Source organism: Carcharodon carcharias, chromosome 28, assembly GCF_017639515.1.
Source record: "Carcharodon carcharias isolate sCarCar2 chromosome 28, sCarCar2.pri, whole genome shotgun sequence".
In the NCBI taxonomy this organism is placed as follows: domain Eukaryota; kingdom Metazoa; phylum Chordata; class Chondrichthyes; order Lamniformes; family Lamnidae; genus Carcharodon; species Carcharodon carcharias.
This window is the reverse complement of record NC_054494.1, coordinates 11,717,619-11,731,352: the sequence shown is the minus strand read 5'-3', so window position 1 is coordinate 11,731,352 and position 13,734 is coordinate 11,717,619. Positions and strand designations below refer to the sequence as shown.

Sequence of the window (13,734 nt, the reverse complement as noted above, 5' to 3'; positions counted from 1 at the left end):
GGGAGCTCAATCATTGAGCATATTCAAGACAGAAATCAACAGATTTCTGGAGACTAATGACGTCAAGGGATATGGAGATAGTGCGGGGAAAGTGGCATTGAGGTAGATGATCAGCCATGATCTAACTGAATGGCGGAGCAGGTTCGATGGGCCAATGGGCCTACTTCTGTTCCCATGGGCACAATTTTTACCTCGGTGGGCGGGCGGGTGCCTGACCCGCTTGAGCATAAGATGACACGTGATGACATTGGGCGAGAGTCCCGACATCAGCACGTTATTCGCGAGATATTTCCAGGGGCGGGATGAGGTATCCTGAAGCAAATAAGAACAGAATAAACATTTTTGAATTGAATTAAGAACGTGACAGAGTAACATTTTTAATTTCTCTATTTAATTTTAGAAGCTCTTCACCTCGGCAGTTGTGTGCCTCAGGGAGATTACCAGGCGCGCTCTGGCGTGCAAGCGCCAAGGTCGAGCTCGCCCTCCTGTCCCCCCCACCCCCCCACCCCGCGCCTGTACAGGCAGCTTCCACTACCTTCAGAGACCTGTGGATGTTCACCCCAAGGCCTCTCTGTTCCTCTGCACTTCTTGCGACCCTATTGTGCATTCCCTTCCTTGTTTGTCTTCCTTAAACGTGTCACCTCTTTGAACTGAATTTCATTTGCCACTGTCCATTGATATCTCCCTGGAATCTACATCTTTATTCCTCAATATCAGCCACACGGCCAAGTTTTGAATCGTTTGCAAAATTTTAAATAATTCCTCCTCCTTTTAAGCCTCAATCATTGATAGTGTCATGAGAAACAACGATCTGAGTCCTGAGTCCTGTGAACGGTCATTGGAGGCTCCAGCCACAAAAACGCCCTGTTGACCATTACACTTTACCTCCTGCCTCTCGGCCAACTTGCCCCTTTCTCCTAGATCCCATGGGTTTTTAATTTTCTGACCGGTTTGCCATGTGGGACCTTGGCAATAGCCTTGCTAAAATCCATGTACATCCATGACATCAAAAATGCTATCCTCAACAACCCTTCAAAATTGTCTGAAAAATGCAGCTTAACACGTCCTGAGGTCATGAAGTGCGTTGTAACTGCGCATCGTTCTTTTAGTCTGTGGAGATTGGGTACACTGGTGGAGCGTGCTGCATAGGCAAAAAGCTTGCATGAACCAGTTTGATGGGTGGTGATGACCTTTGTCCTGAGCCGCCAGGAGGAAAAGGTGGCATCCGATTGGACAGTATTCGTGCCCCTTTCCTAAATGATGCTGCAATCTGGGTGGGTGGGAGTGGAATGTAGAGTGGCCCACCTGGAAAATTCACAAATGTTTGGCAAAGCCCCCTGAATACTCTCCATTAGCCTGGATGAGTGCAGCTTCAACAACACTCGAGAAGCTTGACACCATCCAGGACTAAGTAGCCCACTTGATTGGCACCCCATCCACAAATATCCACTCCCTCCACAGTGGCAGCAGTTTCTATCATCTAGAAGATGCAATGCAGCAACTCACCAAGGCTCCTTAGACAGCACCTTCCAAACCCACGGCCACTACCATCTAGAAGGACAACGGCAGCAGATACATGAACACATCACCACCTGGAAGTACCCCTCCAAGCCACTCACCACCCTGATTTGGAAATATGTCACCTTTCCTTCACTGTCACTGGGTCAAAATCCTGGAACTCCCTCCCTAACAGCACTGTGGGTGTACCTACACCGCATAGACTGCAGCAGTTCAGGAAGATGGCTCACCACCACCTTCCCAAGGGTAATTAGGGATGGGCAATAATACTGGCCCAGTCTGCGACACCCACATCCCATGAAAGAATTTTAAAAAAAGTCTGGCCACTTAAAAATCAGCTCAGAATGTGGGTTTTTTGCGACAAGGAGACAGAGAGTTAGACTGAAAGTGCAGGGTGACCTTGGCTTGGTGCAACTTAAGCTGCATAGTCAAGAGGGCCAATGGCCCAACATTGGATAACCTTGCTCATTGGCTGCAGCCTTTGGCCCTATGTTGTTGCCATCCTCCAACAGATGGAAGATGATGGGGGGCATACAGTCGAATATGGTGCGGCTGAGGGAGGCTTTCTGCCTCTCTGCTTGAACTTAGACAGCCGGCACTAACAGTCCATCACCTTTACTGTGGAAAAGAGAAAGTAAAAGCCAATTTTGCAGTGTTGTTGGTGGAGAAACACAGAGCGGGGGGGACAATGTAAAGCATTGAAGGAATGGCTGAGGTTTCCTGGCCCCGTCGCGGTGGGTTTGGAGATGGGGGGAATCGGGAAGGTTGTGGAAAATCCCTGTTGGGGAGCTCCCCGCTGCTGTCCTGCCTCCTGGCAAGGTTCCAAGAGACTGAGATAGGCAACCCTCTCCTCAGAGACACAAAGGTAATTAAGGTAACTGGGCCTCAGTTAATGGCTATTTTCTGAGAGTGATACTGGGCTGCCGGTTTCGCACAGGCCCTCCATCACGTCAGAGGCCCAGCAACATTTCAGAGGCAGTGACCCGGCAGGGAAATTCAGAGAACCATCAGCGGCTAGTGCAAACACTGGTTCCTTCTCCAAACTGAGGACCCCCTCAGTTCCACGCTTTGTTTATCCCGACTCCCTTGGGGACCCTCTCGTGAGGGCCTCCAGTTTGAGGCACCCCTTTAGGCCTCCTCTTTCTCAGCGATGCTCAGCTCTCCCAGTCGGGTTGCCAGTCAGCCATCGCTTTGGCGCTTCCCATTGGCCCTCCCCCACCCCTGTTCCACCTGCCATCCTTAACTGGATGAAGAGCGCAGAGACAGCCAATTAGTTGGCCGCCTCCCATAAACTTGCGCCGGTGGGTCCACTGCTGAGACCTTCAAAGGGTTTGACTGTCGGAGGTTCCTGATGCCTGCAGTAAAATTCAGCCCAATGAGATTCAGCTTCCAAGAAGATTTTGTGGGGGGGGTGGGGGTATGTTCTCTGATCCCCCTCCCCTCAAGGAAACATTTGCTTTCGTAACTTAGTTTGCAGACACTTTGGTGCACTCTGTAATTTTTGCCTTCAAGCCAAAAATGTTTTCTCTTAAAAGCGGGATAAATGACTTAAACATGAACATAAGATAATTGCGTGGGATTCGACGCAATTGCAAACATAATGTTCCTTGCGTTGGAAATCCAAACTCGGATAAACTTCAAAAGATTAAGGGGCGATCTAATTGAGACGTTTAAAATTTCATAGGGTATGAAGGATTATAGAACCAAGGCAGGCAGATGTAGTTACGTACAGCTCAGCTATTATCCAATCAAAGGTATAACAGGCTCAAGAGGCTGAATGGCCTAATGTTCTTCCTAAGGTAAATTGAAACCTTTTATGGCACCTACCTACATTATTTTCTGCTGCCAATGGCTCCTTGACATCGTGACCTCCACAAGCATGATAAGCCACAGTCAGGGGAATTACCTGGCCAAAGATTATGTTGATAATCAAGTTCTGTTTCAAATAGTTTCAACAGGATAAATGCGAGCCCAAAATCATCAAAAGATCTGGTAGAAGATATGCCCAAACATGAATCTCAACTCTTCCTCTTTCAGATGTCAGTGGAAGGGTTGTTCATTTCAACATTTTATGGTGTATAAACCTTAAGACATGCAAGGCTAGGCGACACCAATGGACGTTCTGCTAGCATTAACTGTGAACAAACGTTTAATGTAAATCTATCACTCGTTTCTATGGTTAATGTTGTTCCATCAATCGATTCTATTTATAACCTGCATTAATCTGTTCAAAATTTTTTCCACACAATTAATTCTCAGGGTGTGGGTGTCATTGGCAAGGCCAGCATTCATTGCCCGTTGTGCTGCTGGCTTCTTTGTTCTCGATGGCATTGACCTCCTTGAGTGCTGTTCCCATTTAGAGTGTTCAGTCCCTCCTTGACTTGTTCCTTGTAGCTGGGGGAGAGACTTTGGGGAGTTAGGAGATGAACCCACAGGCTGCAGAATATACAGCTTCTGACGTGCTTTAGTAGCCATGGAACTTATATGGCTGGTTCTGGTTAGTTTCTGGTCCGTGGTGATCTTGACATTGATGGTGGGGGATTGTCCTGTTGCATATAGACATGAACTGTTTGATTATCTGTTATCATATTCTTAAACAATCATGGTAGAGTTTGTGCCAACTAGATTACTGGTCACATTAGCATAGCCACTATACCACCACACCCTCAAAGGTCCAGTAATAGATTCTGTAATGCCAACTTAATTCTATTTATGATCCAGATTCATTCACAGATTCTATTTATAATATTGGTCTATTGATAGATTCTAATTCTTCCCCTGAGCCATCAGTTGATTGTATTTATGATATCCAACGATTCTTTAATATTAACACTGAGTTTTTCTTTCTCCCCATTCAGGGTGTCTGACAAGTTAACATTGAAATTCCCACAGGCGGAATTTGTGGGGTTGAACAACACAATTTCTGCCCGAGCGTTGACTGAGAATGACTCCCTTCTCATTGGCACGAGCTCCTCCCTCTTGAACTGCGTCTCACCACAGGCTGGGACCAAGCGGGAAGATACGAGGGACCCTCACGGCAGGAAGCACTTGATATTGATGGCGACCACGAGGACAGGCTCATCCTTCGTGGGCGAGTTCTTCAATCAGAACAGCAACATATTCTACCTGTTTGAGCCGCTGTGGCACGTGGAAAGGACGGTCACCTTTGAACCGAAGGGCGCCAACGCGGTGGCCTCCTCCATCGTCTATCGGGACGTGGTGCAGCAGCTGATGCTGTGCGACATGTACGTCTTGGAGAACTTCCTGCTGCCAATGCCCGACCAGCACATCACCGCCTTCCTGTTTCGCCGTGGCTCGAGCAAGTCGCTGTGCGAGAGGCCCGTGTGCACGCCACCTTCGCTAACCAAGCGAGGGTGGAGCGAGAGGTTCCCCTGTCGGCTCCATCGGTGCGGGCTGCTCAACATGACCCTGGCCATGCAAGCCTGCCTCCAGAAGCAGCACGTGGCCATGAAGACTGTCCGCCTACGGCAGCTGGAGTTCCTTCGCCCGCTGGTGGAGGACTTCAGGATCAACCTGAAGGTCATTCAGCTGGTCCGCGATCCCAGGGCGGTGTTAGCTTCCCGGATGGTGGCCTTCCCAAGCAAATACGAAGCCTGGAAGAAGTGGGCCAGCCAGGGAATAGTGCCGGACGACGAAGAGGTTGGGAAGCTCCGGGGGAACTGTGAAAACCTGCGCGCCTCTGCACAGCTCGGCCTGAGTCAACCTGCTTGGCTCAAGGATCGCTTCATGCTGATGCGTTACGAGGATGTGGCTCTGGAGCCCATGAAGAAGGCGTATGAGATGTACCACTTTGCGGGCATCCCCATCACGCCAGAGGTGGAAAAGTGGATTTACATAAACACCCAAACCGCGCAGGGCAGTGACAATCTATACTCCACACACAAGAACTCATCAGAGCAGTTCGAGAAATGGCGGCTCGCCCTCCCCTTCAAAATCGCCGAGGTTGTTCAAAAGGTGTGCGAGCCGACGATGAAACTGTTTGGCTACAAGCTGGCCAAGGACGCGGAAACGCTTGCAAACCGATCGGCCAGCCTGCTCGAGGATAGAGGAAGCCTTGGAATTGTCTAACCGAGGGAGGGAGCTGCAGTCACCTGGAAAGGGCGGAAAGTAACGCCTTTGTTTTGCGGCCTGAGAGATGAACCTCGAAGCTCAATCGTTGCAAATTCCTGTTTGGCCCTTCTGCAAAAGATGCAAAACAAATCCTGCATCTCACAGATGGGTGAGCAACGGCCTTGGAAGGCACTGCAAGGGGCAAGAGCAGCGGATAATAGGAACACAGATATATTAAACACACACAAAATGAGAGATTTATTTATTCAGGAAAAAGATTATTTTTATGACTTGATTTTATAAAGATTTAGCGTGATGTTAGGGCTAGGTTGGGAGACAGGGTTAAAGAGGAACTTAATCTTATTTGTATTGAATTTAGGCTTTAGACTGAAATATCAAATTATAGGAGAGGGCTTGAATTCATTTTGACTTTAAGTTATAGAAATTTTTTACATAGAATTTCAGAGTTTTTTTTTCATCCCGATTATAGAGTTGGCTTTTGGACTTGAAGATTCTATTTTTGACAGTAAATATTGGCATTTGGGGCTAAATTTGAGGGGGTTGAAGTCTATGTTTGAGGCTTTAAAGGTACATTTTAGATAATTAGTGCCAAACTTTTGTTTTATGGGGAGGGAAGTGGAATTTGTTTTCCTTCTAGATGGTTCTAGGCGAGAATTTTCTATTTGTGTCTGAGCTGGCTAACTCTGGAATGCGTTCTACTCAGACACCTAAATAAGTCTAGGTGATATTGTAATCTATGTAGAAGAGCAAATGCTGGTCCAAGAATGAATTGGCTATACTGACACATTGACAAAACATTTCATTTCAATTTATGAGAATATAGTGAGAAGGTGTTCATTCTCAAGGGGTATTAAGGTGCACAGTAGAATATGAAAGATAGCTGCACCCCCAAGAAGCAGTAGCAAGCTTGTGGGGGCGCACAATAGGGATTTTACACCACCCACACATTTCCACTCAGTATATTGCAATACAGGAACAACTGATTGGCAATTGGTGAGGAACTTGCCAGCTCACTCTCTCTGGTTGAGCAACGAATTTGTTCACTCTAGTGTGGGAAACTGGTCCTAGAAACTCCTATTGGCCATGCTAGCATATAGCAGCAATCGGGGGGGGGGGGGGGGGGGGGAGATGGTGGTGTAGTGGTAATGCCACTGGGCTAATAATCCAGAGGCCCAGGCTAATGTTCTGGGGTCTTGGGTTGAACACTCCACAGTAGCTGGTAGAATGAGTTCTGTTAATAAATGTGGAATACGTAAAGCTAGACTCAGTTATGGTGACCATGACAGCTATCATCAGCTGTTGTTAAAAACACATCTGGTTCACTAATGTCCTTTAGGGAAGGAAACCTGCCGGCCTGGCCTACATGTGACTCCAGATCCACAGCAATATGGTTGACTCTTAACCACCCTTTGGAATTACCTAGCAAGCTGCTCAGTTCAAGGGCAATTAGGGATGGGCAACAAATGCTGGCCTTGCCAATGATGCCCACATCCCAAACCAACTGGAGCCAATGAGATCTGGAGCAATACCTTGCCCGTTTTTTTCCCCTCCATTGAAGACAATATTGGGAGGAGTGTAAAAGCCAAGTTCCAACTGATCACATGGCTTTGCAATCCAGCAAGTTAAGTTGGAATTAATGCTCACTGCTGCCTCCTTGAAGCCCAAGTGGATTGGATGTTCCGCATTTGGACAAAGAACTTCGACGTGGCTCTATCCATTATTTTAAAGGAACGCCAATCCTCCCAGAATGTAACCTGTACCGTGTATCTATGATACTTAATGTGAAATGGTGGTGATATTACTTAATGGGTGAATTTTAGTTTTACTCATGGGATGTAGGCATCACTGGCTAGGCCGCCATTTCTTACCCATCCCTAAATGCCCTTGAGAGTGGCGGTGAGCTGCCTTCCTTTATACAGCTCAGCGTGTTGCTAGGCCATTTCAGCTAAGTTAAGAGTCAACCACGTTGCTGTGGGTCTGGAATTGCATGTAGGCCAGACTGGGTAAAAATGGCGGATTTCCTTCCCTAAAAGGGACATTAGTGAACCAGATGGGCTTTTTTTCATGGTCATCATTACTGAGACTAGTGCCTAAATTCCAGGTGTATTTAGTTAGATGAATTTAAATTCCCCAGATGCCATGGTGGGATTTGACCTCCTGTCTTCAGATCATTAGCCAGGCCTCTGAATTACTAGCCCAGTAGCACAGCTATTAGGCTAGCGCTCTGTACCATGCATGACGCAGAGTGTTGATGTAGTCGGTCAGATGGTGCCTGTCGGGTTTGGATTTATTTGTCAGTTCAGACAGACTAGTACAGATGCAGGAATAAACAGACAAACCTACAAATTAGGAGCAGAAGTAGGCCATTTGGCCCCTCCAGCCTGCTCCACTGTTCAATAAGATCAAGGCTGATCTAGTTATGGCCTCAGTTCCACATTCCGCCTACCCCCGATAACCTTTAACTCCTTGTTAGTCAAGAGTCTATCTAACTCTGTGTGAAAAATATTCATTGACCCAGCCTCCACTGCTCCCTAGGGAGGAGACTTCCAAAGATTCACAACTCTGAGAGAAAAAATTTCTTTAATCTCTGTCACACCTCGGAGACCCTTATTTGTAAACTGTCCCGTAGTTCTAGTCTCTCCCACAAGATAAGCATCCTTTCACGACCCCGCAGACCTCTCAATCTTCTAAACCAGGCCCAACCTGTCCAACCTCGTAAGATAACCGCCCCCCATCTAAGGTATCAGTTAAGTGAAGCTTCTCTGAACTGCTTTTGATGCATTTAAATGCATTATTTAAGTGTTCCTAATGCAATTAAATAGGGAGAGCAAAACTGTACACAGTACTCTAGATGTAGTGTCACCAACACCCTGTACAGCTGTAGCAAAACATCCCTACATTTATATTCCATTCTCCTTGCAATAAATGACAGCATTTATTTGCCTTCCGAATCACATGCTGTACCTGCGGCTGACTTTTTGTGATTTGTGTGCCAGGACACCCAGGTCCCTCTGTACCTCAAGAGTTTTGCAAACCCCCTCCATTTAAATACTATGCTGTTTCCCTGTTCTTCCTGTCAAAGTTCACATCTTCCCACGTTATACTCGCATTGGCCAAATTTTTTGCCGGACACAGTTGGGAGTGAGCAGTAATTCTAGTCGAAATGCACAATATTGGTCAGGTTGGTTTGCTGAATCATTCTTTGGGGGTCCAGTTTGGTGTCTGACACACAGGAGAAACATGGCATTGGATTTTAGGACTGGCCATATCTCTGTTGTTGGCTTGAGAGTGTGGAGGGGGGTGTGGGGTCTGGTGCCACATGGTGGAATAAGCTTATTCCCTTGGCAGCTCCTGCCAAGGCGGACGAGTGGGTAGGGCAGCAGTCACTTGGAACCCCTACACCAACAAGCCTTGAAGGTTGCATCGAGCGCTCAGAACCAGTTGACTGAAAGCATGGAGGACCAAAAGAAAATGGCCACAGATTAAGACCTCTGTATTCATTCTTGGACCAGCCGAGTTATCAGCTTAGTGAGTAGGGAAAGGAGCATTTTAGTTACACAAGGCTTCATCTATTTAAAACGGTGCTTGTTTTTTTTTTTCTTAGCTGTAACTATTTAAGCCTTCACAGGTCTTCATGCCCCACCTCTTGACGCAGCACTTTACTTGGAGTGCCTCAAAGCTGTGTTCTTTTTGAAATGTACTTCTAGTTGACTCTGGAGAGGTTTTCTCCCGGTGAACTCTGACCTGCTGATCCAACGGCTCCTGGCGGCGCGTGGGGACAGGCTGGAGCTTTGTTGTCGTGCTGTCCTCCCGAGGCTCGGAGGATGGATCCAGTCGGCTCCGCGAGTGCAGCCCCTGGGCACGGCGACAGGAGGGAGGCTGGCGAGCTTGCTGAGTTTCCCGGCTCGTTTTCATTTTTGGGTAAGTGGCTCAGGACCACCCGAGTGACCACGGCAGCGCAACGCTGAACATTCCAAGTCAGTGCGAAGCACCCAGGAGTCTTTATCTTCAACCGTTCGAAGTTCAGACCCGTTCTTACTGTGAGAGGACGCACATTTTACCTCAAGTTTGTCTCAGCTCTAGTTTCTTCGCAAAGAGTGTTGAGGATTCACTCTGCAGCTGGCTTGCAGAGAATTGGTTATTGAGGAAATTGTGGATGTAGGAGTGTGATGTTGGCGTTAGCCGCTGAGACTGTTTCTTTGTACTGTACCTGCAGTCGGGAATGCCTTTGTACCATGGTTGGTAAGTCATTAAACGACTGGTATTACATGGCTATACATGTGCTCTTGTTGCTGGTCTAAGGTCCTGCCCAGTGCTCTTATCCTTCATATTCCTGAGAATGCCCCAGTCGTTTGTTGTTGGTTAACCTCAATTAAACTCTCAAGTGTTCATACCAGAGACTAGTGGCTGCACTGTTATTTCCCCTGAGATAAATCAGGGTCACTGGTTTGGCTCTAGTTCAGTCCAACACAATCCCCCTAAAGCCAAGCTTTCACATCAGAATTCTAACCATGGAATTCGTGGCCACCCATTTTCTTATCAGTCAAAGCTGCAAAGCAGGGAAAGCGTAGCCCATGGCTGTGAAAATACCTAGAGGATAGTGCCAATTAATTCTGCAACAAAATGTTTCGGGCAGTCCGAGGGCAGATTGGAGTCATGCTGCTAGTCACCCAATTGTCTGCTTCTATCACGACTGTGAAAGGACACCTGTTAGTGCAGTAAAATCCTACAGAGTGTGGCTGTATGGGAGGCGATTGACATAAAAACAGACAACCTTTATCAACTTTGGTAGGCAGGGCTGAGCTCTCGTTATGTGGGAAGACACGGAACAAGATGAGGCCATTTGCCCCTTTAAACTCGCTCTTTCCCAGCACACACTTCCCACTTCCCCCAGTTTACCTAAGAGCAACAACAACTTGCATTTATATGCCACCTTTAACATCCCATGGTGCTCCACAAAGGCGTGAACACACCCGACACGTATGCAATCACAGCCAAGAGGTTCAGTGAAATTCCTCCCTCACCTATAAGCATGATTCCAGGTTAACTTGTTAAGTTGACGCTTAATATGCTAACTAAAATATTCATTCAGCTCCGTTGCACAACATTGCTAATATTCCAATCAAGGTTGGAAAGTCTAGCATCTTAAGGTAGGGGAAGATGATGGCATATGGGTCATGTCACTCGACTGGTAGTTAGGATGCCCAGGCTTATGTTCTGGGGGCAAGGGTTGAAATCCCACCACTGTAGCTGGTTGAATTTAAATTCAATTAATAATCTGAAATTGAAAAGCTAGTCTCAGTGATGGTGACCATGAAAGCGTTAGTGCAATGAACCCAGTTTGTTCACTAATGTCCTCTATTCCTCACCTGGTCTGCCAAATGTGTGACTCCAGACCCACAGCAATGTGGTTGACTCTTAACTGTCCTTTGAAATGGCCAACAAGTTACTCAGACCAAGGCCAATTAGGGATGGGCCACACGTACTGGTCTTGCCAGTGATGCCCACAAGTGGGGAATAATATATTTCATACCAAAATGAAGCATTTCTTTTTCAAATTACAGTATTTACAAATAATTTATCTGGGCCATTGATATTACTACATTGGCCATTGAACTAGTTCCATTTCTAACTTTCCAAGTGAAATAATCCCGCTTCCCTGCTGTTTTCCAGCATCCTGTCACCTTTATTTCCTATCCAATTCCCTATTATATGCTGCATAACCCCAGCTTCAGTAGCCACTTGTGATAAAATTTATAGCTAGCAGAATATTTTCTTACTGTCATATACTTCCCCAGCTTATTTTAGATGAGTTAAGCAACAGCTTTAAGCACTTTTGATGAGAATCTATTCCACGTATTTATTAATCAGAGGGGAAAACAGTTCAAATCTTTGCCCTTTCTCAAGACTGGCTCATGTTGTGCTTGTATCCACCAGCCCAGTTAACTTTCCTGCTGTGTCTACATCACCTTGCCTTGCAATGTCTTCTAGAAAATGGATCATGCTCCCTGTCAATCATTGTCCGATGCCAATGAATTCCAAAGAGTGAGATTCTATTCATCAATGGGAGTTTTTAATGTTGAAATCACTGACTCGGTCTTCACTGAATCCTCTTCAATAGGCCGGTCTCCTTTTAAAAGGAAGTGCTCATGATCCCACAGTGCTCAGTGCTCCAGAGCCAAGGCTGTCTGTCATGCATTGTGGTCAATGCAAATGACGATCAGGTTATCTCTTAAGAAGATAAGAAATAGGAGCAGGAATGGCCATTCAGCCCTTCGAGTCCATTCCGCCATTCAATGAGGTCATTGCTGATCTTCTACTTCAACCCCATTTTCCTGCACTATCCCCGTATCCCTGGATGTTTTTAATATGTAGAAATCTATCGATCTCAGTCTTGAACATACTCAATGACTGAGCCCCCACAGCTCTCTGGAGCAGAGAATTCCAAAGATTCACCACTCTTGGTGTGAAGAAATTCCTCCTCATTCTCAGTCCTAAATGACCTGCCCCTTACTCTGAGACTGTGTCCCCTGGTTGTAAACCCTCCTCCCTCCCCCCCCAGCCAGAGGAAACATCCTTCCTGCATCTACCCTGTCGAGTCTTGTGAGAATTTTGTACGTTTGAATGAGATCACCTCTCATTCTTCTAAACTTCAGAGAATAAAGGCCCAGTCTACTTAATCTTTCCTCATAGGACAATCCCCCCATCCCAGGAATTAAGTTACTGAACCTTTGTTGCAATCCCTCTATGGCAAGTATATCTTTCCTTAGCTAAGGAGACCAAAACTGCACACAATTCTCCAGGTGCTGTGCATTAATGGGCATTGGCAAAAATTACACTTAGGGCAAAGGTAGTTGGAATGTTTGGAATTGTCGCTCCAGCAATAACAGTGGGGTATTTCAAAATGAAGCTAAAGGGCAGAATGACCTGTCTGCGCTCCAGGAGAATGAAGCCTGCACTGGGTAACTAGGGGCAGAATATTTACCATCCCATTGCCACTTCACTCCTGTCAGTCACTATTCCAAGTCCCGAGTTTCTGAAGGATGCCAACTCTGCTCCGACGTGTTCCTCGAGGTTGAATCATGTGCCCTTTGACCCCCACGCTCCTGCCGTTAGTTGGCCAACAGCACACATCCTTGCTGTGCACCGATTTCCCATGACAACTGGATGATTCTCGGCTGTCCGTCAGCTTCCTTTCCCCGTTTCCGATCTTTTTTATTAGCTAATAAATGAACGTGTTCAAAGAAAGTGAAAACAAAATGCCATCACGTTGAGTGCCCTATGGATTTGCACCCCTGTGTTGAGGCAGAGGCAGTGTTCTGGAGGTTAACCTTCCAATTCCTGGAGGCTCCAGGACACCCCTGGAGGGTTGGCCACCCTTGGGTTTTGTAGGCATGTCCGGTTTCCTCCACAAATGGGTGAGGGCCTCATGAATATTCAAAAGTTGAGGTACAATGATGCTGTTTGGACCACAACCCGTATGCCTTGTCCTGACTGCAGCTTGGGATTTTGCCAAATCTCGGATCAGGGACCAGCAAAGGCCCACTTAGTGAAACATTTTTGTAAGTTTTACGTGTGGCCAAGGAGTGGTGCTTCTGCTCCTGGAGGCCTCGTAATGGACCCTTCAGAACCCCCTCCTAACCACTTCAAGTGATTATCGGCTCTACCATCTCTCCCCAACACTCGCCTTACGCCATCGGCCATTTCCTTGGGTCCCAGCAGTGACATGGTCTTGCTCCATTTCTCATTCCTGCCCAGTGGCCACCTTGTCACTCCTGTTGGAACCAGGCCGGAATCCAAACTGCAAAACTAAAAGGAGGCCCGGGAGACAACCATGCCCGCTTGTCAGCGCTTGTCGCTCACCCTGCACTCACCACCCCCTCTCTCCCCAGGCCTCGCTCTATTCCGAGTTAATATAGGAAATGGGACAGAAAAACACTTGCATTTATAAAGGGCTTTTCATGACCTCAGGATGTCCCAAAATGCTTTACAGCCACTTGAAGGATTTTGAAGTGTAGTCACTGTTGTATTGTAGGGAACACAGCAGTCGATTTGGGCACAGCAAGATCCCACAAGCAGCAATGTGGTACCTGCTTTTAGTGATGTTGTCTGAGGGATAAATAT

General features: G+C 46.9%; 1 protein-coding gene across 3 annotated transcripts in view; it reads left to right on the top strand.

Annotated features, from left to right (window-relative positions):
* LOC121270857 (carbohydrate sulfotransferase 3-like) overlaps window positions 1–6,704 on the top strand; it is a 96,249-nt gene extending 89,545 nt beyond the window's left edge. For all 3 annotated transcript variants that reach the window (XM_041176397.1, XM_041176398.1, XM_041176396.1), the window contains one exon: window positions 4,377–6,704. In XM_041176397.1, the coding sequence (XP_041032331.1) occupies window positions 4,377–5,607 (1,231 nt within the window). In that variant the 3' untranslated portion in view covers window positions 5,608–6,704. The remainder of the gene's footprint in view (window positions 1–4,376) is intronic.
* Window positions 6,705–13,734: the final 7,030 nt, after the last annotated feature.